Raw genomic sequence first — 23233 nt, 5'->3', positions numbered from 1 at the left:
ATGGGTTTATCTCTGGGCTTTCTATCCTGTTCCATTGATCTATATTTCTGTTTTTGTGCCAGTACCATACTGCCTTGATTACTATAGCTTTGTAGTATAGTCTGAAGTCTGGGAGCCTGATTCCTTCAGCTCCATTTTTCTTTCTCAAGATTGCTTTGGCTATTCGGGGTCTTTTGTGTTTCCATACAAATTGTAAAATTTTTTGTTCTTATTCTGTGAAAAATGTCATTGGTAATTTAATGGGGATTGCATTGAATCTGTAGATTGCTTTGGGTAGTATAGTCATTTTCACACTGTTGATTCTTCCAATCCAAGAACATGATATATCTCTCCATCTATTTGTATCATCTTTGATTTCTTTCATCAGCGTCTTATAGTTTTCTGCATACAGGTTTTTTGCCTTCTTAGGTAGGTTTATTTCTAGGTATTTTATTCTTTTTGTTGCAGTGATAAATGGCAGTGTTTTCTTCATTTCCTAAGAGGAAAATTTAAGTGCCTATATCATATTTCATTGAATCTTAAGATGTCATCATTTGTGAGATGGACTGTTACTTTCCAAATACAGTGCTTTCCTATCACTTAGACTTTGAAACTTTATGCTTACTGAAAGAACTCATATATATTTACTTAGATATAGATTTAGCATATCACTCATGCATATATTTATAAAAGGAAGTGAAGTAAAAAATTAGTAGAATATTCCTGTGACTTCATATGCAGGGTTTGATTCTTCTAAATCACTTTCTGTTGGAAGCACAGAGGTTTGTGTTTTTCTGCATAGTATTGCTTACTATGTCATTGAGAGCATTGGTGATAGAACATTTCTTAAAAGAGTGCTCCACAGCTATCTCCAGCATTTTCTTTCAAACTGCTGGCACCCATCAAATTTTGATCCTGATGTTTTCTTGAACTGGCCAGCAGGTATCAACAAAAGGTTTTCAGATGAGACTCATAGTTCTTTGTCAGATGGTCTGTAGTAGGTTTATTGACTAACAATGAGAAGTTACCATTGTCTAGTCATGCCACCAGGGATAACTGCCAAGTAACTACTACTTTTGCAAGCTTATTCTTTAATTGTTTATGTTCATACATAGATAAGCAATGACACTTGCACCATCACTGCTTGCCCGACTGATGGTGATTGTAAGACTAATTGTAAGAAACATCCCAATTTCAGCAATATTAATATGAAAAAATTTATATCCTAGAATCTGTAAGGTTTTTGAATAGAAGAAAGCCTGAAAATTATTAAGTGGCCAACTGAAGAAGCTAGGAGAGTAACAGCAGATTAAACCCAGAGGAAGTAGAAGTTAGGAAAGAATAAAGATAAGAATAGAAATTAATGGAGTAGAAAACAGTGAAGAAGATTAATAAAACCAAAATCTAACTCATTGAAGATATTAATATAGGCTCTATGTTATAGACAAATCTCAGGCAAGATTGGTCAATGAAAAAGAAACGCAGGAAAGCATGTTAGGAATGAAACAGGGAATATGACTATAGCTATGATAAGGATTTCTAAAAACCCATACGTATTGAATATGGAAAACTTTATGCCCGTGAATTTGGAAGATTGTGTAAAATAGTCGGTTTCCTAAAAAATACAACCTATTGCAGCTGAGTCAAGAATAAGTAGAAAATATTAATAGAAATGTAACTAAAAAAGAAATTGATTAGTAAAATCTACCCACTAAGTAATATGCGGATGCAGTGAGCAAAATGCAGAATGTGGGAAACTACGGGACAGATGGCCCATTTTTTCCCCACAAATACGTGAAGAAGAAGGGGAGAAAAGCAATACATAGAAGGGAAACCTGCAGATTAAAAGACAAAACCAATTTAGGCATATGGACTAATTTGGATTCTGATTTGAAAAACTGTATAAAAATATTTTATAGGAATTTGAATACTGACTGGATATTTGTTGGTATTAAAGATTACTAAATTTTTAGTGTGAAATCTTTTTTCTGGTTACATATTTTAAAGAGTCCTTATTTTTAAGAGAGATGCTAAAATGTTTATAGATAGGATGATATGGTGTCTGGGATTTCTTCAAAACAATTTATTCAAGGGGAGAGGGAACAAGTAAAGATTTGGAAAATAGATGAAATAAGATTGGCAGTGGGTTGACTGTTGAAGCTGGGTGATGGATATGTTGGGGTTCATTGTACTGGTGTCTCTAATAAATATGTGAGTCATTTTCATAATAAAAAGCAGGGAAAAAAATTCTATCCATTAAAGGAACACAAGGCACAGGTGGTTTTACAGGTTACCCAAATATTGAAGGATGGATAATCCTTGTGCAGACCATTCCAGGGAATAAAAAATGTTTCTAGACTCATTTTGGGGGGCTTTTACAACATGATATCAAAATCACACAAAGACAGTATAAGAAAGGAAAAATATAGGCCAATGAATGTAGATTTTAAAAGTTGCAAGTGAAATCTGCACTAGTCTAGTAGTGTATTTTTTTTTTTTAAATCACAATCAAGTAGTATTTATTTTGGGAATGAGAGTTCAGTTTAACATTAAGAATCTAATGTAATTCACCATATTAATAAAGAGTAAAACCATATGATCACCTCAGTAGATGCTCAAAAGAGCATTTGACAGAATTTACCATTCATTTATTATTTTAAAAGCTGGAACACTTGGAATAGAAGGGAATGTTTTTTTAATTTTAATTTTTTTTTTAGTGGAACTTGTCAATACGAATGATTAGTGGCCAAGAACAGTGAACCAGGGTTAAATAGTTTAAAAAGTAATTAAGGGTCCAGTAACATGTCCTCAGATACTTGAATTTGGTAGATGACAGGTGGCATTACAAATCAATGGGGCAAAAATATTTTAAGTTGTGGATAGTTAGCTAACCTTACAGAAAACAAGGAAAAATAGATCTTTACCTCACACCATACACAAAAAGTTAATACCAGATCGATTAAAGGTCAAACTATAAAACTTAGAAAATACTAGGAGTATCTGTGAAAATGGGATAGGAAGAATTCTTTAAACAAAAAATACAGAGTAAAGGAAAAGATTGATAATTTGGTCACATTAAAATCAAAACTTCTGTATGATAAAAGATAAAGTAGGGAGATGAACCACGGAATGTGAGAAAATACTTCCAATGTAATAATTAACAAAAGATTAATGTCCAAAATATATGAAGAACTACAAATCACTATGACAGACACCTCATTAGAAAAATGGTGAGGGGGTTTGAATAGACATTTCACAGAAGAGGGAAACTGAAAGGCCAATAAAACACCTGGAATGATTCTCAATATCGTTAGTAGCTAGGGATGAGATCTAGAATACCAAGGGAAGATTGAGCTTATACATGAACAGGGATATTTCTCCCATTCTGGTGACTCTGTACTCATTGCTATCTAGTTTTGGACAATGTTAATTGTTTGAAATTTAAGTTTCTAGTGAATCAAAATATTCTTCCCTAGTTTCAATATTCAAATATTTAAAGACCATGATTTTTTCTATCTAAATTCTTAGGCTGAACTTCTCAAATTCATCTCTTTGGTCCTCTTTCTCCCTTTCCCAAATTTCTGGTCATACTACACTACTTACAGTTCTTGTAATATAGTATGCTTTTTGAAACCTTTCTGACCTTTTGTCACCTATGATTATTCTGCCTGGAATATTCTTCCCTCTTATCCTTCTGTCAGATTATACTCAGGTGAAACAAGTGCTCTGTGAATTTTTTTCTCAAATAGGAGTTGATTGCCTTCCTTTGTGCCACCACATGAGTATGTGTATTCGTCATGTCACTGGATTTCAGTTCCTTGTTTGTGTGTCTGTCTCTGGCATTACACTGAACTCTTTGAGGTCAAGGACTATGTCTTTGTGTATTCAGCCCTTAATATGGTACCTAGAATGTGTTAGATACTCCGTAAATGTTTAATAAAGGAAAAAGAGTCCTAAAAAAATCCTTAAAAGTAGATTTTTGATTATATATCGATTCCTTTATCCTTCTGTTCATCTTTAAATATGCCACTCAGAATTGACCCTCATGCTTTAAATAATGCCCGACCAGTGCAAAATGTAGTGAGGTTTACCATCTCTCCATCTGGATGCTAAATTCTTATTAATGCTTCCAAAGATTGCATTGGCCTTGCTCATCCTGTATGCAACAGAACTACAGATTCAGGATGAGCAACTCAGTTCTCAGAACAGAACTGAGCCAGTCTTCCTCATTACATGTGTGTACAATTAAATTTTTAAGCCTGAAGACAACTTATATCCAGTTTTGGTTTTTATTTTTCTAAATAGCAGTGGACCTATTTTCCCTTTACTTCTGTTTTGCCATTCTCTTGTGTTTTGTCTAGTGTTTGGTTCTGTAAAACTATTATGATAAAACCTCAAAAGATTGGACCCTGTTAATTTGGTGTTGACTTGGACTTTACTAAAGTTTACTTTTGGTTTCATTATAAAGAAAAGCTTTACAAATTGATCTTCCTTCAGACAACAAATTTTTTAAAAGATCTTAGTACAAAATGGTGCTGGCTTTAAAGCACTTTCTCATTGGTATATTCAACAAAAAAAATTTTAAGCCACTGTTTTATACTGAGACACATACCTAGAGATCATCCCCATGGGTTCAAGAAAATCTCCTAGTTTGGGGAATCAGAGGCAGAAACAAGTAATTATAACACAGGTAATAAATCCTACTACAGTTGAGGTAAGTGCAGAATGTTGTGAGGACCTGCAGAAGGCTAATGTAATTCTTCCTGGGTTAAGTGAGAAACGCTTTTCAAAGGAGAGGGCAATAAACAGGGATTTGAACTAATTATCATATAGTGAAAAAGAGAAAAAACATTGTGGGAGGAGGAAGTGGCATACGTAAAGAGACAGGGTCTGGCATATCTAGGAATAGTGATTATGTGTGAAGGCTGGGGAAGGGAGAGTATTGAGGGAATATGAGAAAATATGGCTGGGGTGGTAGACTGAGTCTTGTTTATAAATCTTAGAGGCAGAGGGAAGCCAATGAAAGTTATTATGCAGGAGGATGATAGGGTCAGGTCTCTGCTTTATAAAGAACTAGCGAAGCAGTGTTGAAGATAGACAAAGAGTCTTAAGAGACAGGCCAGTTAGGCTACCATTTTTTTTTTTTTTTTTTTCCGGCACGCGGGCCCCCCACTGCCGTGGCCTTTCCCGTTGCGGGGCACAGGCTCCGGACGCACAGGCTGAGTAGGCATGGGGCGCGGCCCTGGCCGAGTGTTGAAGATAGACAAAGAGTCTTAAGAGACAGGCCAGTTAGGCTACCATTTTTTTTTTTTTTTTTCCGGCACGCGGGCCCCCCACTGCTGTGGCCTTTCCCGTTGCGGAGCACAGGCTCCGGACGCACAGGCTCAGTAGACATGGCGCACGGGCCTAGCCGCTCTGCGGCATGTGGGATCTTCCCGGACCGGGCACGAACCCGTGTCCCCTGCATCGGCAGGCGGACTCTCAACCACTGCGCCACCAGGGAAACCCTAGGCTACCATTTTAATGTGCACAGAATCTGTACCAATAGGGTACTGGAAGATTAGATGAGGTAAACATCCCTGTTAAGGTAGGTATTACTCCCATTTTATGGATGAAGAAACAGGCTTAGCAAGGATAAATACTGGTAGATACAAAGCCAGTGGGTAGTAGATTTGAATGCAGGTTGGTATGGTTCGAAATCCTACACTCTTTCTAATTTTGGTATCATTCTACCTTGTGGACTATTGTGGATGATTCTTCACCTCAAAAAGAGCAGAAATTAAGTCCAAAGGCTTTTGTCCAGGGTGGTGGTGGATATAGAGATGGGGACACCCACATGGTCTTGGTCTGCCTAGGTCTGCACAGCCTTCATCTCTACAGCATTCCTGTACCTACATTGGCTTTTGTGACCTTCTTTATTGTGTATCATGCTTGGACTGTGCTGATCCAGTTTGGGCTACCTTGCTGTGCCTGTTGTTTGGGCCATTTCTGGATTCAACAAGGAACCTTACACTTTGACTCTACTCTTGGTTAATACTTGCTTTTGCAAATTCTATTGATCTCTACTCTCTTACTTTGTCTTTTTCTAATCTAGATGTCTTAGTCAATTTGGGTTGTGATAACAGAATACCATGGACTGGGTGGCTTATAAACAACAGAAATTTATTTGTCACAGTCCTAGAGGGTGGCAAGTCAAAGATCAAGACTGGTAGATTCAGTGTCTCGTGAGGGCCTGCCTCCTGGTTAATTGATGGCAGTCTTCTTGCTGTGTCCTCACTTGGTGGAAGGGGCAAGGGAGCTCTCTGGGATCTCTTTTTTTTTTTTTTTTTAACATCTTTATTGGAATATAATTGCTTTACAATGGTGTGTTAGTTTCTGCTTTATAACAAAGTGAATTTGGGGTCTCTTTTATGAGCGCCCTAATCCTATTCATGAGAGCTTTGCCCTCATGACCTAATCACCTTTCCAAGACCCCACCACCAAATACCATCACATTGGGGATTAGGTTTCAACGTATAAATTGTGTAGGGGACACAAACATTCAATCTATAGCACCAGGGGTTAGGAAATTACATTCAGCAGGCCAGATCCAGCCTACTGCTTATTTTTGTAAATTTTTATTGGAACACAGCCATACTTCTTCATATTGTCTATGGCTGCTTTCATGCTACAATGGCAGAATTGAGCAGCTGTCTTTTGGTCTGCAAAGCTGAAAATATTTACTATCTGGCCGTAAGTCTACACAGAATTAGGCTGCTTAAGACTCATTATTCTTTCCAGATCGAGGTACAAATCAGGTTAATTTTTTAAGCTAAGGAAGCAAGATGCAACTTGGAATTTGAATATTTATCATTAATTTTTATTAGCAGTTAATAAGCACTATCTAGTTGTCCCACTTATATATAGAGAAAAAAATCTCTGATGCCATTTTTTTCCTACAGTTCTGAGAAATTTCTATCCCTGAAAAGATTAGTAGAATTTTTCCTTATAAGGATGTATCTAACACTTAATGAATATCAATTATATATCCAGCATTATACAAGACATTACTTTAAATCATGTCATTTAATCATTCATAACAATTTATTTAGGAAGTGGGGAAACTGAGGGCTAGAGAAGTTGTAGTGTGCTCAATGTCACACTGGTAAGTGATGGAGTCTGATTGGTCTCCACAGCCTGGGATCTTTCTGCTTTTGAAAGTTATCTGGCAAACGTGTGGATGGTGAAGTGCTGTAACTGTGTATGTATGGGGAAGATCCTAACCAAATTTGGCATTGTTACCACATAAAGTTAAGGAACATCTTATTCCCCAAGCATGCTGGATAACTGAAGTTTTATTGTTTATTAATAGTTTTATTAATAATAATAAGATTAAATATGGTAGTATCCTTGTTGATGACAGGATGAGTTTAGATTCCCTAGCCTAAGGTTGAAGGTTCTCTATAATTTGGCCCCAACCTACCCTTTCTGGCCTATACAACTCTCCTACATAAACTTTCTGCTCCAGCAGAATGTATTTATTTACTATCCAGCCTTCACCTTAAAAAAAATTAAAATTGTGGTAAAAAACACATAACTTGAAACTTACTGTCTTAACCTTTTAAGTGTGCAGTTCAGTAGTGTTATCACCCTTTGGTCGTGCTTGGTTCACATGGATTGCTCTTCTATCTTTAAAATTTTTTTAAAGACTTAAAAAAAAATATCTGGCTGTGCTGGGTCTTTTTTTTTTTTTTTTTTTTTTTACAAATTTATTTATATTTTTAAATTTTTGGCTGCGTTGGATCTTCGTTGCTGCGTGCGGGTGGCGAGCGGGGGCTACTCTTTGTTGTGGTGCGCGGGCTTCTCATTGCGGTGATTTCTCTTCTTGAGGAGCATGGGCTCTAGGTGCACGGGATTCAGTAGCTGTGGCTCGCGGGCTCTAGAGCACAGGCTCAGTAATTGTGGTGCATGGGCTTAGTTGCTCCGCGGCATGTGGGATCTTCCTGGACGAGGGCTCGAACCCGTGTCCCCTGCATTGGCAGGTGGATTCTTAACCACTTGTGCCGGGTCTTAGTTGTGGCACAGGGGATCTTTGTTGTGGCGTGCAGGCTCTTTGTTGTGGCATGCTTCGAACCCGGGCCCCCTGCATCGGGCGTGCGGAGTCTTAACCACTGGACCACCAGGGAAGTCCCCTTCCATCTTTTAACTTAATCTAAGTTTTATCAGTTAGACTCAGCTTCATCCAACCTTCCTAAAGCCTTGACTCTCCTTCCCAGCCCTTGTTCTCTTGCTCCTACAGATGTCTGTTGGAACATTTGCTTGTAAGATGCATTTGGCAATTGTTCATTTTGTGACTTTGCATTTGTCATCGTCTCTGTAATTATTTAAATCTCTTCTTACAACTTTTTATGACTTTGTCTTAGCTAATAAGCTATGTTAATAAGTGCTTTGGGGAAAGGGTCCCGTGCCTTTTTTTGGTGTATTTTCTCTTCCCACAGCACCTCCCTCTTCCTCACTGCTCACTTCCCTCTTTAACTTCCTGATCTCTGATAACGGTTTTCATTATTCTTACACACTTATGTATGATAACTTGATATGTTATCAATATTTTCTTCTCCCTTTTTGACTTCTACAATTATATTGTTATTTCTTTTTCCATTTGTTATTTCCATTTCTATATTTAATGTTCACGTTTGAAATTATAAGGCATGTTCAGTCTGGCGTCTGCATCTCTCATTTAACATAAATGGTTTCCTATCTAATTAAAGCAATATTGCATTTTTTATAATTTGTTTTATTTTATTTATTTTTGGCTGTGTTGGGTCTTTGTTGCTGTGCACGGGCTTTCTCTAGTTGCGGCGAGCAGGGGCTACTCTCTGTTGCAGTGCACAGGCTTCTCATTGTGATGTCTTCTCTTGTTGCAGAGCACAGGCTCTAGATGCGCGGGCTTCAGTAGTTGTGGCTCACGGGCTCAATAGTTGTGGCTCGCAGGCTCTAGAGCGCAGGCTCAGTAGTTGTGGTGCATGGGCTTAGTTGCTCCGCGGCATGTGGGATCTTCCCAGACCAGGGCTCAAACCCGTGTCCCCTGCATTGGCAGGCGGATGCTTAACCAGTGCACCACCAGGGAAGCCTAATATTGCATATTATTAAAAAAAATCTTTCTATATAATTTTGATGCCAGGATAATAGTACATTGTATGGACTGTCCGTAATTAGCCTAGTCATTCCCTCAATACTGGACATTTAGGTTACTCTCAGTTTTTGTTTTGCAGTTATGAACAATGTTGCAATGAAAATCTTTTTACGTAAAAGTTTTTCTGTATTTTATATTATTTTCTAAGATTCCTAGAAATTATTAGGTCAAAAGTTACAAACATGTTTTAAGTTCTTGGTATGTGAGTTGTGACATCTTGATTTCATTAGTTCTTTGCCAAGGATAGTTTTAAAACACAGTTTGAGTTACTATAGCAGTAAATCTGTGGTGTTAATTATGGTACTTAGGTAAGCAGCTTTAAAATTTGATATGAATATTTTCTTAACTTTTAACTTTTTCTCTGTGCACTTCCTGTTCTTTCCAGGTAAACGCTCTTTATATTGCCTACTGTAAGTTGTTAATGTCTTGGGCAAGTAGGTAAAGGAGCAATTGCATTAGTTTAAGACAGTTGGTACTTGGCTGTCATCTGCACTCTTGGAGAGTTAGAAGGAATAAACCAAAAAAATAGTAGATAAAATGGAAAGCACTTTAGTTCGGTTTTAGAACGTATTTGTGGTTCACTCTCCATGTTTCCACCTTCCTACTTCTAAATGGTATGCCTAATTTAACATTAAAGTTTCTCCTTTCAAATATTCCATTTGAAGGTAGTTCAGAAGTTTGGTGGGTAGTATAAGCAGGTAACCTTGAGATTAATATGGATAATGACCTCTTGGTTCCTGTGTATCTTTGCACTTACATAGGTTTTGTTGTAGAAGATGTACTTTGATTCATTGTCTTCTTTTGCTGTTGTGTACCTCTGCCTCATGCTGTTCTGAGCTGCAGTCAGGTGTTTAGTTTTATAACTCTTTGACATTCTATAGTAGTTTTACTCGCCTATGTTTTTCATTCCCTAGTAAGATTGTAAGTTTCTTTAGGACTTGGACCACACGTTTTCTACCTTTATTAGAGTCCTTTCTTGACTTTCTTAAAAGAATATTCTCTCCTTTTGTCTTCTTCCTCACTGCTTGTTCCCTCTTTATTAATGGTTTGTGGTTTCATGACGAAAATCTTGTCTTCTCCACTGCTTATGAAGAATGTAGATTTTGCTTCTGGCTATGATGGAGCAGATTGTAGCAGACCAAAACTCCTGCTGAGAATAACTAGAAAAGCCTGATTTAAGAAAAAATCTATATGAAGGCATTGGTAAATTTCCAAGGCAGCCAGGACTTCAGACATTTGTGGATTCTTGGCAAAGGGAGAGTATAGCTATTAAGAGGCAAAAAAGCCAGCAGAGCTTTCTTCATGGGGCTAGGGGTACAAAAATTATAGTTCAGGGCTGCCAAGGCAGCCAGAACTTGAGAGGCCAAGATCCCAGAGAAAAGGGAGGTGCATCTCCCCGCCCCCCTCTCCTCCCGCCCCAGACTCTCCACCTGCTTTTTTTTTCTCTTGAGGCATTTTCAGATTCTTTAACTGTGTAGGGTAAAAGGTTAAGAAGCTTCCCAGAAGCCTAATGAAAAGCAGAGCACTCTTTTAACAGTTCTTCAGTGTTAAGGAGAAAAAAGTTGAGGACCTTCCAAGGAAGGCAGGCTTGGAAAATACCCTTAACTCTCAGTTGGATCCTCGGAGGGCTACAAACTAGGGTAGAACAAACTTTTCAAGTTTTACAAAGCCTGCAGCCAACCTTGAATAAGCTCATGTCCTGAATGGATTGTGAGGTGATCTAACCTTAGTCTAATTGCCTGCCTGTCAGAGAACATGGTGAATCTTCTGTAGCATGTTATATCATCCACAGGCTTTATAGTTTTTCATAACACAATGAATGGTATTCCAACAAAAATTATGTGGTAAACCAAGAAACCAGACCAGGAATAAAAACAGACAGTATAGGAAAGGATCCATTGTATCCCAGTCACTTATAATTTATTCAGTCATTCTAAAACAGAAGGACATTTAGGTAGTTTCCAGTCTTTAGTATTGTGATTGATCTGCAGTGAATATTCTTGTCTGTACATCTTTGTACACATGTATGATACATCATTAAGATAACGAATACCCTTGCTAACTCTTGTCTTTATCAAATTTTTTTGATATTTGCCAATCTGATATATAAAAGTGTTTTGTTTCAGAAGTTTTTAATATCTTGAAATGAGTGAAATTGAGCATATTTTAATTTGTTTACAAGTCATTTGAATTTATGTTTCTGTAAACTGACTGTTCATGTCCTTTCCCCATTGTCATATAGAGTTGTTCAGCTTATTTTTCTTTTTTTTTTTTTTTTAATATTAAAGAGGTAATAAAGAACAGTGGGTAAGAGGACCGATTCTGGAGCCAGATTGCCTGAGTTTAAATCATAGCTCTTTCATTTACAGCAGTGTAGCCTTGGGCAAGTTATATGCTCTGTGCTTCAGTTTCTTCATCTGTAAAGTGGGGATAATAGCATCTCCCCATTGGGTCATTATGAAGATTAGATGAGTTAAAATATAGAGGGCTTAGAAATGGGCCTGGCATAATGAAAGTGCTGTATAACTGCCAGTCATCAGAATGATTCTGTTGGTGGAGATAGAGATGGAAATTAGCAAAGAGATTTTTTTGTTTGCCCAAGGACAAATAACTAGGAAGTGGGAGTATTCAAATTAGGATCAAGATCTTGGGACTCTTAAGTCCAATGTTCTTTTTCATTCTGCAGCACTAATAAGAAATTGAACGTACAGGGGTAAAAACTCAAGCGTAGCAAGGTACCAGGGGATGTTTACCTTTGGATTTGAGAGTTATTGGGGTAGCGTCTTCCCAATATAGTTCAGTGAGGTTCTTTTTCTAATTTTATATTGAGTGTGGATTCTTTGACAATGATACTTTATTCCTGAGGGTTTGGTGCAGTTAGCAAAATGCTAGTCTTATAGTTTGTTTTGTTTGTTTGCCTTTATTAATAACCAGTCACCCCACCCTAGAGAAAATCTTTTTCAGGAAGGACCATCAAGCTGCTCCTACAGTTCACATTAGACTGAATGCAGTACTCAGCTTTGGTCATTCGCCATGTGTGTTTGTCATTCTTAGGGTATTATATCCTTAGAGAGTTTCTCTTTTAAACATGGTGCAGTTGACCCTTGAACAACATGGGGATTAGTGGCACCGACCCCCCTGCACAGTTGAAAATCTGTGTATAACCTTATGTGGATAAGTGGATTCAGCCAACCTCAGATTCAACCGCAGATCATATGGTACCGTAGTATGTATTTATTGAAAAAAAATCTGCATATAAGTGTACCTGCGCAGTTCAAACCTATGTTGTTCAAGGGTCACCTGTAGTTGTCAGAGGACGGGCATTAAGAAAGTACTTCCACCACTGGATTCATTTATAAATACTAAGATACTCAGCAGCTCAGTGACACCTGTAATAGTTTCTAGTATTTCTTTTCTGTGAGATGAAGGAAGGGTGAATGGTTGTTTCTGTGCTACTGAAACACTTGAAAATCCCTATAGATTCTGGTGGAGGGATTGGTGGGTTTTGGGACTAATTCCTCTGGACTAAGGAGGGTGATGTTGCCTTTTCTGCTTCTTTTGACATACTGTTGCTGTGTCCCCCCCAGCCGCCACCACCAGCCCAAGAATTTATTTCTTAGAGCAATTTTAGTTTTACAACAAAATTGAGAGGAAGGTACAGAGATATCCCATATGATCCCTGCCCCCACACATTCATAGCCTCCCCCATTATCACTGTCACTCACCAGAATGGTAGATTTGACTCTTGGTGTTGTACATTCTGTGGGTTTGGACAAATGTATAATGAAATTTGTCCATCATTATAATATTAGAAAGAGTCTTTTCACTGCCCTAAGAATCCTCTGCTCTGCCCACTCATCCCTACCTTCTCCGTCCTTGGAACTACTGATTTTTTTTATTGTCTCTAAAGTTTTATCTTTTCCAGAATGTCATATAGTTGGAGACATACAGTATGTAGCCTTTTCAGATTGGCTTCTCTCATTTAGTAATATGCATTAAAGTTTCCTCCATGTCTTTTCATAGCTTTGAAAGCTCGATTTTTTTTCTTTTTTTTCAATCATAATTACATTTTATTTATTTTTTAAAATTTTTATTGGAGTATAGTTGATTTACAATGTGTTAGTTTCAGGTGTACAGCAAAGTGAATCCGTTATATGTATACATATATCCACTCTTTTTTTAGATTCTTTCCCATATAGGTCATTACAGAGTATTGAGTAGAATTCCCTGTGCTATACAGTAGGGCCTTATTAGTTATCTGTTTTATATATAGTAGTGTGCATATGTCAATCCCAATCTCCCAGTTTATCCCTCCTCCCTCCTTCCCCCAAGTAACCATGTTTGTTTTCTACATCTGTGACTATTTGTGCTTTGAAGTTCATTTGTACCATTTTTTTAGATTCCACATATAAGCGATATCCTGTGATATTTGTCTCTGTCTGACTTACTTCACTTAGTATGATAATCTCTAGGTCCATCCGTGTTGCTCCAAATGCCATTATTTCATTCTTTTTTATGGCTGAGTAATATTCCATTGTATATAAATACCACATCTTCTTTATCCATTCATCTGTCGATGGACATTTAGGTTGCTTCCATGTCTTGGCTATTGTAAATAGTGCTGCTATGAACATTGGGGTGCATGTATCTTTTCTAATTAGAGTTTTCTCCAGATATATGCCCAGGAGTGAGATTGCTGGATCATATGGTAGTTCTATTTTTGGTTTTTTAAGGAACCTCTATATTGTTCTCCATAATGGTTGTACCAATTTACATTTCCACCAACAGTGTAGGAGAGTTTCCTTTTTCTCCACACCCTTTCCAGCATTTATTGTTTATAGACTTTTTGATGATGGCCATTCTGACTAGTGTGAGGTGATACCTCATTGTAGTTTTGATTTGCATTTCTCTGATAATTAGCATCTTTTCATGTGCTTTTTGGCCATCTGTATATCTTTTCTGGAGAATTGTCTATTTAGATCTTCTGCCTGTTTTTTGATTGGGTTGTTTGTTTGTTTTTGACATAGAGCTGCATGAGCTGTTTGTATATTTTGGATATTAATCCCTTGTCAGTTGTTTCATTTGGAAATATTTTCTCCCATTCTGAGGGTTGTCTTTTCGTTTTGTTTATAGTTCCTTTTGCTGTGCAGAAGAAGTTTAATTAGGTCCCATTTGTTTATTTTTGTTTTTATTTTCATTACTGTAGGAGGTGGATCAAAAAAGATATTGCTGCAATTTATGTCAAAGAGTGTTCTGCCTGTGTTTTCCTCTAAGAGTTTTATAGTGTCTGGCCTTGAATTTAGGTCTTTAATCGATTTGGAGTTCATTTTTGTATGTGGCGTTAGTGTTCTAATTGCATTGTTTTACATGTAGCTGTCCTGTTTCCCCAGACTTATTGAAAAGACTGTCTTTTCTCCATTGTATATTCTTGCCTCATTTGTCGTAGGTTAGTCGACCATGGGTATGTGAGTTTGTTTCTGGACTTTCTAACCTGTTCCATTGATGTATATTTCTGTTTTTGTGCCAGTACTATACTGTTTTGGTTACTGTAGCTTTGTAGTATAGTCTGAAGTTGAGGAGTCTGATTCCTCCAGCTCCATTTTTCTTTCTCAGGATTGCTTTGGCTATTTGGGGTCTTCTGTGTTTCCATATAAATTATAGAACTTTTTGTTCTAGTTCTGTGAAAAAATGCCATTGGTAACTTGATAGGGATTGCATTGAATCTGTAGATTGCCTTGAGTAGTATATTCATGTTGACAATATTGATTCTTCCAATCCAAGAACCTGGTATATCGTTCCAGCTGTTTGTGTTATCTCCGATTTTTTTCATCAGCGTTGAAAACTCATTTCTTTTTAGCACTGAGTAATATTCCATTGTCTGGATTATCAACTTTCACAATATAATAGCCAGTTATTTTACCAGCAAAAGTGAGTTTATTTGGGAATAGCCAGAGGAATTGCAGTGGGATATGCAAACTAGAGACCAGAGACAAATTCAGAGAACAAGGAAGTGGAATTTGATTTTATAGGGAAAAGAGGGGAGTTGCGAAGGGCTGTAATAACCAAAGAGTCCATTGGAGGAAGCTGGGAGTCCAAAGTATGGAGGCTTCTCATCAGTTGAGCTGCTGCATATCTGATTGGTGGAGCTGTTTTTGGGTGGAGAGAAGTTTTCTTCTTTCTGCTGGATAGTAATGTAAGCAACACCTTCCTGTCATAGGTGTAGGTGTATAGCTCTTCCTATTTGGAGTAACTGACAGATGCATGGGGGGGCATGAGCGCTCCCCCTATGGGCCTGTCCCTACTCTAATTTTAGCTGAGGATTCTTTAATTAATTTCAGTGTATGTACCTCAGTTTATTTATCCATTTACCTTTTGAAGGATATCTTGTTTGCTTCCAAGTTTTGGCAGTTATGGCCAAAGCTGCTGTAAACATTTATTTACAGGTTTTTGTGTGGATGTAAGTTTTTAACTTGTTTGGGTAAATATCAAGGAGTGCAATTACTGGATTGTATGGTAAAACTATGTTTCGTTTTGTAAGAAATTGCCAGATTGCCTTCCAAAGTGGCTCTACATTTTGCATTCCCACCAGCAGTGTATGAGAATTTTTGTTGCTCCACATCCTCACCAGCATTTGGTGTTGTCAGTGTTTTGGATGTTAGCCCTTCTAAGTAGGGGTGTAGTGCCATCTCGTTTTAATTTGTAATTCCCTAATGACATATGATGTTGGGCGTTTATTTCATTTGTTTATTTGCTATGTCTTCTTCTTTGCCATATATTTTCTTTGGTGAGGTGTCTGTTAAGGTCTCTTGCCCATTAAAAAAAAATCAGGTTGTTTTCTGATTAAGTTTTGATAGTTCTTTGTTTATTTTGGGTAACAGTCTTATATCAAATACATCTGTTACAAATGTTTTCTTCCAATCTGTGGCTTTTGTTCTCACTCTCTTGACATTGTCTTTTGCAGAGCAGAAATTTTTAATTTTAATGAAGTCCAGCTTATCAATTATTTTATGAATCGTGTCTTTGATATTATGTCTAAAAAGGCATCACTATACCAAGTCATCTAGATTTTCTCCTGTTGCTCTGATTTTATGATAGTATTGCAGGAGTTTCAATCACAATTTCAACTTTTGGAGTGGAGGGAGCTGACATATGACTCTAGGAAGGCAGAGGGAGGTAAAGAGAATATTAAGAAAAGTCAAATCACACATCGGCAGACAGGAACTATTTTATTATAAATGAGTGTTCTTTCTGTACTAAAAGTCAGGGAACCTGAAAGGTTAATCATGACTGATAAATATCTTAGTATAATTAATAATGTTCAGTGTATACATGTTCTACAGTAAGCTTTAAGAGACACTGTAAAAGACTTTGATTTAAAAGGGGAGATTTTTATTTTTCTGACCTTTTTCCAGGTGGATTGAAACCATATTTCATAAGGCTTCAAAGAAATTATTTTCATGTTATAACTACTGTTATATAAGTTTAAAATCCTAATAGCATTTTAACCAATTTTTTTAATAGAGTATTTCATAATTTAGAGAAACCTGTTGAGTAGTAAATGAAAATGAAATTAAAATATTATTACAGGCATACCTTGGAGATATTGAGAGTTTGGTTCCAGACCACCATAATAAAGTGAATACTGCAATAAAGCGAGTCACATGAATTTTTTGGTTTCCCAGTGCACATAAAAGTTAGGTTTACCATATTCAAAAAGAGTCATATACCAAAATGTTCATTGCAGCTGTATTTACAATAGCCAGGAGATAGAAGCAACCTAAGTGTCCATTGACAGATGAATGGATAAAGAAGATGTGTGTGGCACATATATACAATGGAATATTACTCAGCCATAAAAAGAAATGAAACTGAGTTATTTGTAGTGAGGTGGATGGACCTGCAGTCTGTCATACAGAGTGAAGTAAGTCAGAAAGAGAAAAACAAATACCGTATGCTAACACGTATATATGGAATCTAAGAAAAAAAAAAAAAAGAGAGGGTGGGAGGGAGGGAGACGCAAGAGGGAAGAGATATGGGAACATATGTATATGTATAACGTTTTCACTTTGTTATAAAGCAGAAACTAACACACCATTGTAAAGCAATTATACTCCAATAAAGATGTAAAAAAAAATTAAGAAAAATTTAACTTAAGCAGTGGACAAATACATATTCCATTAGCCATCAAAACAGTGATGTCATGACATCTCATGGAAATGAAGGAAAAGTCCACTGCACACTAAGGAAGGAATGAGAGTAAAAAAAGCAAGTAACATCTTAAGAGTCTTAAGAATTTTTTGACCTTATAGAGTCCTGAAAAGGTCTCTGGGACACCTAGGGATCAATGGACACCCTTCAAGAATTACTGGTCTGCATCTTCAGTGATGAAAATGAAGTATGAACTGTGAAAATGAAAAAAAAAAAAAAAAAAAGAAACCATTAGCACCAGTTTTTTTTGACAATCATCTTAAACCAGTATAATACATGACAATCATTCTATAGTGTCTTTTATTTTTTATTTTCTGCAGTAAAAAAAAATCAAGTTCTAACGCCTTACTTGAAAAGATTTATTATTATTATCATCACCCTTTTAATTTCTCTACGCTTCTTCAGAATTTGTTTCACCCAGAACTTCACAACTCTAGAATTATAAGGTCTGAGTTAAATATTATAGGTATGATAAAAACTTGCTTGTCCTATTTTTGCCTAAAAAACCCCACAAAAAACTATATTACCCAGAAATCCAGAGTAATGAAATTTGGCAGGCATAAAACAATGCAAATTCTTCCCAAAATGGCTTTTCTCTACATTAAGTCTCTTCAATTTTCTTGTACATTAATAGTTGGATGGAGCCAAAGTAGTTATTTACTTTAACAATGGCAGTAGCAATGAGAATGCTTTACAGCAAACTAAAAGTATATATAGAAAGTATATATACATATCTATATAGAAAGAAATTTGAATTGTGTAGTATAAAAATTACATTTTCTCTCTCTCTAGATTCCGACCTCATTTTACCTAGAGTCAGATAAAAATATAATGTGACCTGTATGTATAACTGAATCACTTTGCTGTATACCAGAAACTAACACAACATTGTAAATCAACTATACTTCAAAAATTTTTTTAATGAAAATAAAAGCTATAAGATCTCTGAAAAAAAAATAATGTGACCTATAGAACTTAAAATAATGTGGTTTTTAGTTTCAAATGTCTTAATGAGGAAAAGTAGATTTTGCTTCTGTGCTCTTTTAAGAACAAATAAAGTAGAAGTAGAAATTTTAAAAAAAAGTTAGGTTTACACTATACTGTAGTCTGTTAAGTGTGCAATAGCATCATGGTTTAAAAAACAATTACACACCTTAATTTAAAAATACTTTATAACTAAAAAATGCAAATTATCATCTGACAACACAGGGTTGCCATAAACTTTCAATTTGTAAAAACCACAGTATCTGTGAAGTGCAAGAAAGTGAAGTGCAAAAAAATAAGGAATGCCTGTGTTGAATCATTAACTTTAGAAGTTATCTAGTGTCTTGACTTCATTTCTCTAGTAGAAACTGAGATCTAAAGAGATTTTAGTCCATGATATGTGTGTATGTGTGTCTCAGGAGGGCTCCAAGACACCCCGCCCCACCGGCCCCCTGCCACAGGTTTGATGATTCACTAAGAGTGCTCACAGGACTCAGCATATAGTCCTACTCATGGCTGTGATTCATTACAGTGAAAGGATACAGACTAAAATCAGCAAAGGGAAAAGGTACATGGGACAAAGTCCAGGGGAAACCAGGCATAAGCTTTTAGAGTTCTCTCTCAGTTGAGTCTCATAGGACATGCTTAATTCCCCCAGCAACAAGTTGTTACAGTATGTGTTAAATGGTGCCAGCCAGGGAAGCTTCTTGGAGACTTGGTGCCCAGAGTGTTTATTAGGGGCTGATCATGTAAGGACTGTCTGCCTAGCATATACCAAAATTCCAGAATCCCATCAGGAAAGAAGGTATTCAGCATAACTACATTGTTCTACAAACAGTTTAGGTACAGTGAACCTGCACCTAATCAGAGAGAGTGGGAACTCTCCTGAGATCCAAGTTCCTAGGCACCAGCCAAGGGCCAACCCTGTAAGCAGGCCTTAAGATAGGTTAGGTCTATCTTAAGTTAGGCCTGCTATTGTTAAGTCTTTTCTGCATTCTCTGTGTGTGTATGTGTGCAACATTTAGCATATAGTGTGCTCTTATTAAATGTTAGCTGTTTTTATTAATTATAGGGATTCTTCACTGATTACTACTACTACTATTAATTGTGGTCTTCTGCATTCGTACATGAGGTAGGTTTGGCCAGTATTTTAATTTCCATTTGATAGGTGAGACCAAGGCAAAGAGAAGCTTTGATATATCTAAATACTCTCACTTAATTGACAGAGCAGGTATCAGAACCTAATATGCTCTTTTTGCAAGCCAGTAGGGAAAAAAAAAGAATTTTTTTTTTTTGCCTTGTTGACGTTTCTAGAGGGTGTTACTAAAATAGGAAATAGACTTAAAGATTTAAATTAATGTCATATTGGACCAATTCATGACCTGTTATGCTTAACTGTTTTTGTATGCAAGAGTTACTTTGTTGACTATGTAATTTTTTGAGCTTTTGGGCATGATGCCAGTTAATGTAGCACAGTCCTGTTGGGGGAAGAAGTTGCAAAAAGTGACTATTTCACATTTTGTATTTTTAAAGCATTAGACATCATTAATCTTAATCTAAGAGTAAGCTAATCTATATCAGTACTAATTTTGGTGAATATAAATTAGTACTCCACCCCTACCCCTGTCATCACCTTTTACTCTCAAATGAGTCAAGGCATAGTAATATTTCAGTTAGTGTGCCGAGTTCCTACTTGGCCTTATATTATGAACTTTGAGATTTCCTAAGTATCCCAAAGTGAGTTTAACTTTTCGTATAATATATGTATCAAAGCAGTTGGGTCATTATCTTTGTTTCTTGTAAGTTGTACTTGCAAATAAATCAAACCAAACTACCATTTCTTTATCTCACCAACACCAGAGACAATTTTATAGTTATCAGATTCTACTGCATGCCACTCTACTGGCTGAAAATAGTTTACAAAGTATTTTCACTCTCATTATATTCATTTGATCCTCATAATGGCCTGTCATAATAGGTATTATGCTGGTTTTACAGAAGAGGAAGTTGAGACTGACTTATCCAAGACTCTGGAAGCTTTTAAGTTTTGGGGATCAGGCTTTAAATTTTGTATTATTTACACCATATAATGAAGATGTTAACCTCTTTGGACATTTTCTTCTAAATGTCAGCAAGAACTATTTTAGAGAAAGCAAATTCTCTAAGTAAAAATTATAATCATTTTTACTAGTGTATCATTAAAATATTTTTGGTCCCTTGTGTTGGATCGTAGACTTATTAAAAGACTGAATAACATTATGCTCCTTATGTTGCTTCCAAATAAAAATATAGATTTAGAATTTTTAAAAGTAGATATGAGAAGAATCTTATACTTTGTACCAGAAGAAACTGTGGTAGAATTTGTTATTGTATCTTGGCCTGAGGAAGGTCTTTCCAAATATGATACAAAATGCAGAAGCCATAAAGGAGAAGTTTGATTAATATAACTACACAAAAATCACCACTATAAGCAAAGTCAAGACAGATGATAAACTAGGAAAAGTATTGCTATTCATGTGACATAAGGGTAATTTTCCTTACCTAGACAGAGCTTTAACAAATCACGAAGAAAAAGTTAACTCCAACAGGAGTAAAGGAAATGTATATACTTTTCATATCAAAGGAAATGCAAATTACTCAAACATGTGAAAAGTATTCAGTTTCACTCATTCAGTGCATAAGATACAGAATTTCACCAATTAGATTGGCAAAGCTAAAAAATTTCAGCCCTCGTTGTGCTGGGAAAGGTGTGAGGAAATGGCAGTCTCATGCATCACTGGTGGGATTATAAATCTGTACAGGCTTTATAAAGGGTGATTTGGTATTGTCTGTCAGAATTACAGAAGCACATATTCTTTGACTCAGCAGTTCTGATTCCAGCACTTTATGGATATACTTGCAGACATGCAAAATGATGTATGTGCAAGACTACTCATTATAACATTGTTTTGGTAGTTGCTGGAGATTTAAACTCGCCTTGATATCTCTAATTTGGTCCTCAGTTTTATTCTTAGTATTAATTTGTCGTCTCTTTTTTTTTCTTAACCAGTTTTAGTACAGTTTTGTTTATTAGTCGTCTTGTAGTACCATGTGAAAAATAGAATCAGCCAGTGGTTGTTAGTTTTAATCCGCAGAAATGTACTCTGCCAAATTTAGGCAGATAAGGAATTTATTGAGAAACAATACTGGGTAATCCAAAGTAATCAGCCAGGTAGCTACAGAACTTGGCTTGGAAAATGGCAGCTAAGATCCAAGAGCAAAGTCTGTATAATATGAATACTTTGAAATTTTTTGCAACTTCTTTGAGTCCTAGTGTATTTTTAATTGTCCCTTGTTTGCTTTAAGGAATATATATTTTGTTCATTGAGTTCATAAATATATATAATCAAGTTTGTTAATTTTATTGTTCAATTTTTCTATATTTTTATTACCTCTTGATCCTCCTGATCTACCTGTTTTTAGTTGTGGTGTGTTAAAACTTTTTACTATAATTTTGGATTTATTAATTCCTCTTATAATGTTTTTTTTTCTCTGTTGTAGGTTCATACAAGTGCATAATTATTATAGCTTCTTGATGGGTTGCCTTTTTCATCATTAAGTAATTTCCCTCTTTATACCTGTTAATTCTTTTTCTCTTAATTTTGCCATGTGCTAGTTCTGTGGCCTTGGGCAAGTCATTAACCTCTCATTTTCCTTATTGTAAAATGGGTATAATACCTACCTTATAAAGTTTCTGTGAAAATTCACTGAGAAAATATAAAGTATCGTTCAGGTAATAGGTTCTCCATAAATGGATTAAAAGTATTCTTTTGACTTAAGGGTTTTGCTTTTCTCTTCTTTCTTCCCCTCCTCTTTTAAAGCATCTGGTTTTAGATACTATTTGCCTATAATTAGAAATGTACTTAAGAGATATGATTAAAATAGTCATCAGGACTTTTTTTTTAAGTGGGTGAAGGTGATGTAGTGTTTGCCTCCCAAGCCCCGGGTCTAATAATTCTCTGCAGCTTGGTAGAGCTTTAAGTTACTGTTTTCTGCATCTGTATTACGTCCAGTGTTTCTGTCTAAGAAACTTCCACATTTCTCTGGTGTATATGAGTCTTTTTAAGGTAGTTGAGACAACTGAAAAAGGACAAAAGTCAACTCTTTGAGGAGCCCACTTTTCTACAACAAATATTATCAACCTGAATGGGATATAGAGTTATTAGTAAGTCTTCAAATAAATACTATGTTTAAGTCGCTAAATATACATAGAGGTATATTGAAGTGTTGTGTACATTTAAGGAGACAGAAGTGCATATTTTCTCCTTCCTTTTTGATAGCATTTAGGACTTATCTTTTATTCCTGTTCTTAAGTTGGATTTTTATTGTTTATATAGCCAGTGTGTATTGTGTGCCTCCTGTGGGCCTGTATATAGAGAAGGGGAGAAAAGAGAATTTCAGCTGAGAAACAGCATAAAAGGGTTAGAAGTATATGGCATATATATATTGTAACGAGATAGTCAAGAGATGAGAGACACAGTGCTTTAGAAAGATAAAGTTGTGATCAGTCTCTGGAAAACCTTGAGTGACATATTGAAGAGTTTTGACTTTATTCTATAAGCTGATCAAAACCACTGAAGGCTTTGAGGATAAAAAATGAGATTATATACTGAAAATATGTATAAGTTGTATACAGGAAAATAGTCTGTTGGCAATGTTGAAAAAGAAGTAGAAAGAAACATTAGTAACAAAGTATTATGAGTAAAACTTTAGCTTATTTAAAATGTTACTTGGTAACGTTGAAGTAGGAGCTTTAAATATAGTTTTCCTTGAGGTCTTTTAACATGTTACTTTTATCAGTGAGACCCTTCAGACCTCTCTCTCTCTCTCTCTCTCTCTCTCTCTCTCTCT

At 36.1% G+C, this 23233-nt stretch overlaps 1 protein-coding gene across 5 annotated transcripts in view; it reads left to right on the top strand.

Moving 5' to 3' along the window:
• RNF169 (ring finger protein 169) overlaps positions 1–23233 on the top strand; it is a 141602-nt gene that overhangs the window by 11152 nt on the left and 107217 nt on the right. For 3 of the 5 annotated variants that reach the window (XR_003683739.1, XM_028501629.1, XM_028501628.2), the window contains exon 1: positions 22514–22547. The exons of the other annotated variants lie outside the window; for them this stretch is intronic. Coding sequence is in view for 2 of the 3 variants with exons in the window: in XM_028501629.1 (XP_028357430.1) it covers positions 22529–22547 (19 nt within the window). In the remaining variant the exon portion in view is untranslated. Of the gene's footprint in view, positions 1–22513; positions 22548–23233 lie in introns of those variants that run through there. 5 annotated transcript variants of the gene reach the window in all.

The sequence above is a fragment of the Physeter macrocephalus genome, chromosome 16, assembly GCF_002837175.3.
Source record: "Physeter macrocephalus isolate SW-GA chromosome 16, ASM283717v5, whole genome shotgun sequence".
NCBI lineage: Eukaryota > Metazoa > Chordata > Mammalia > Artiodactyla > Physeteridae > Physeter > Physeter macrocephalus.
The sequence above is the reverse complement of the archived record's forward strand: the minus strand, read 5'-3'. Positions and strand labels throughout refer to the sequence as shown.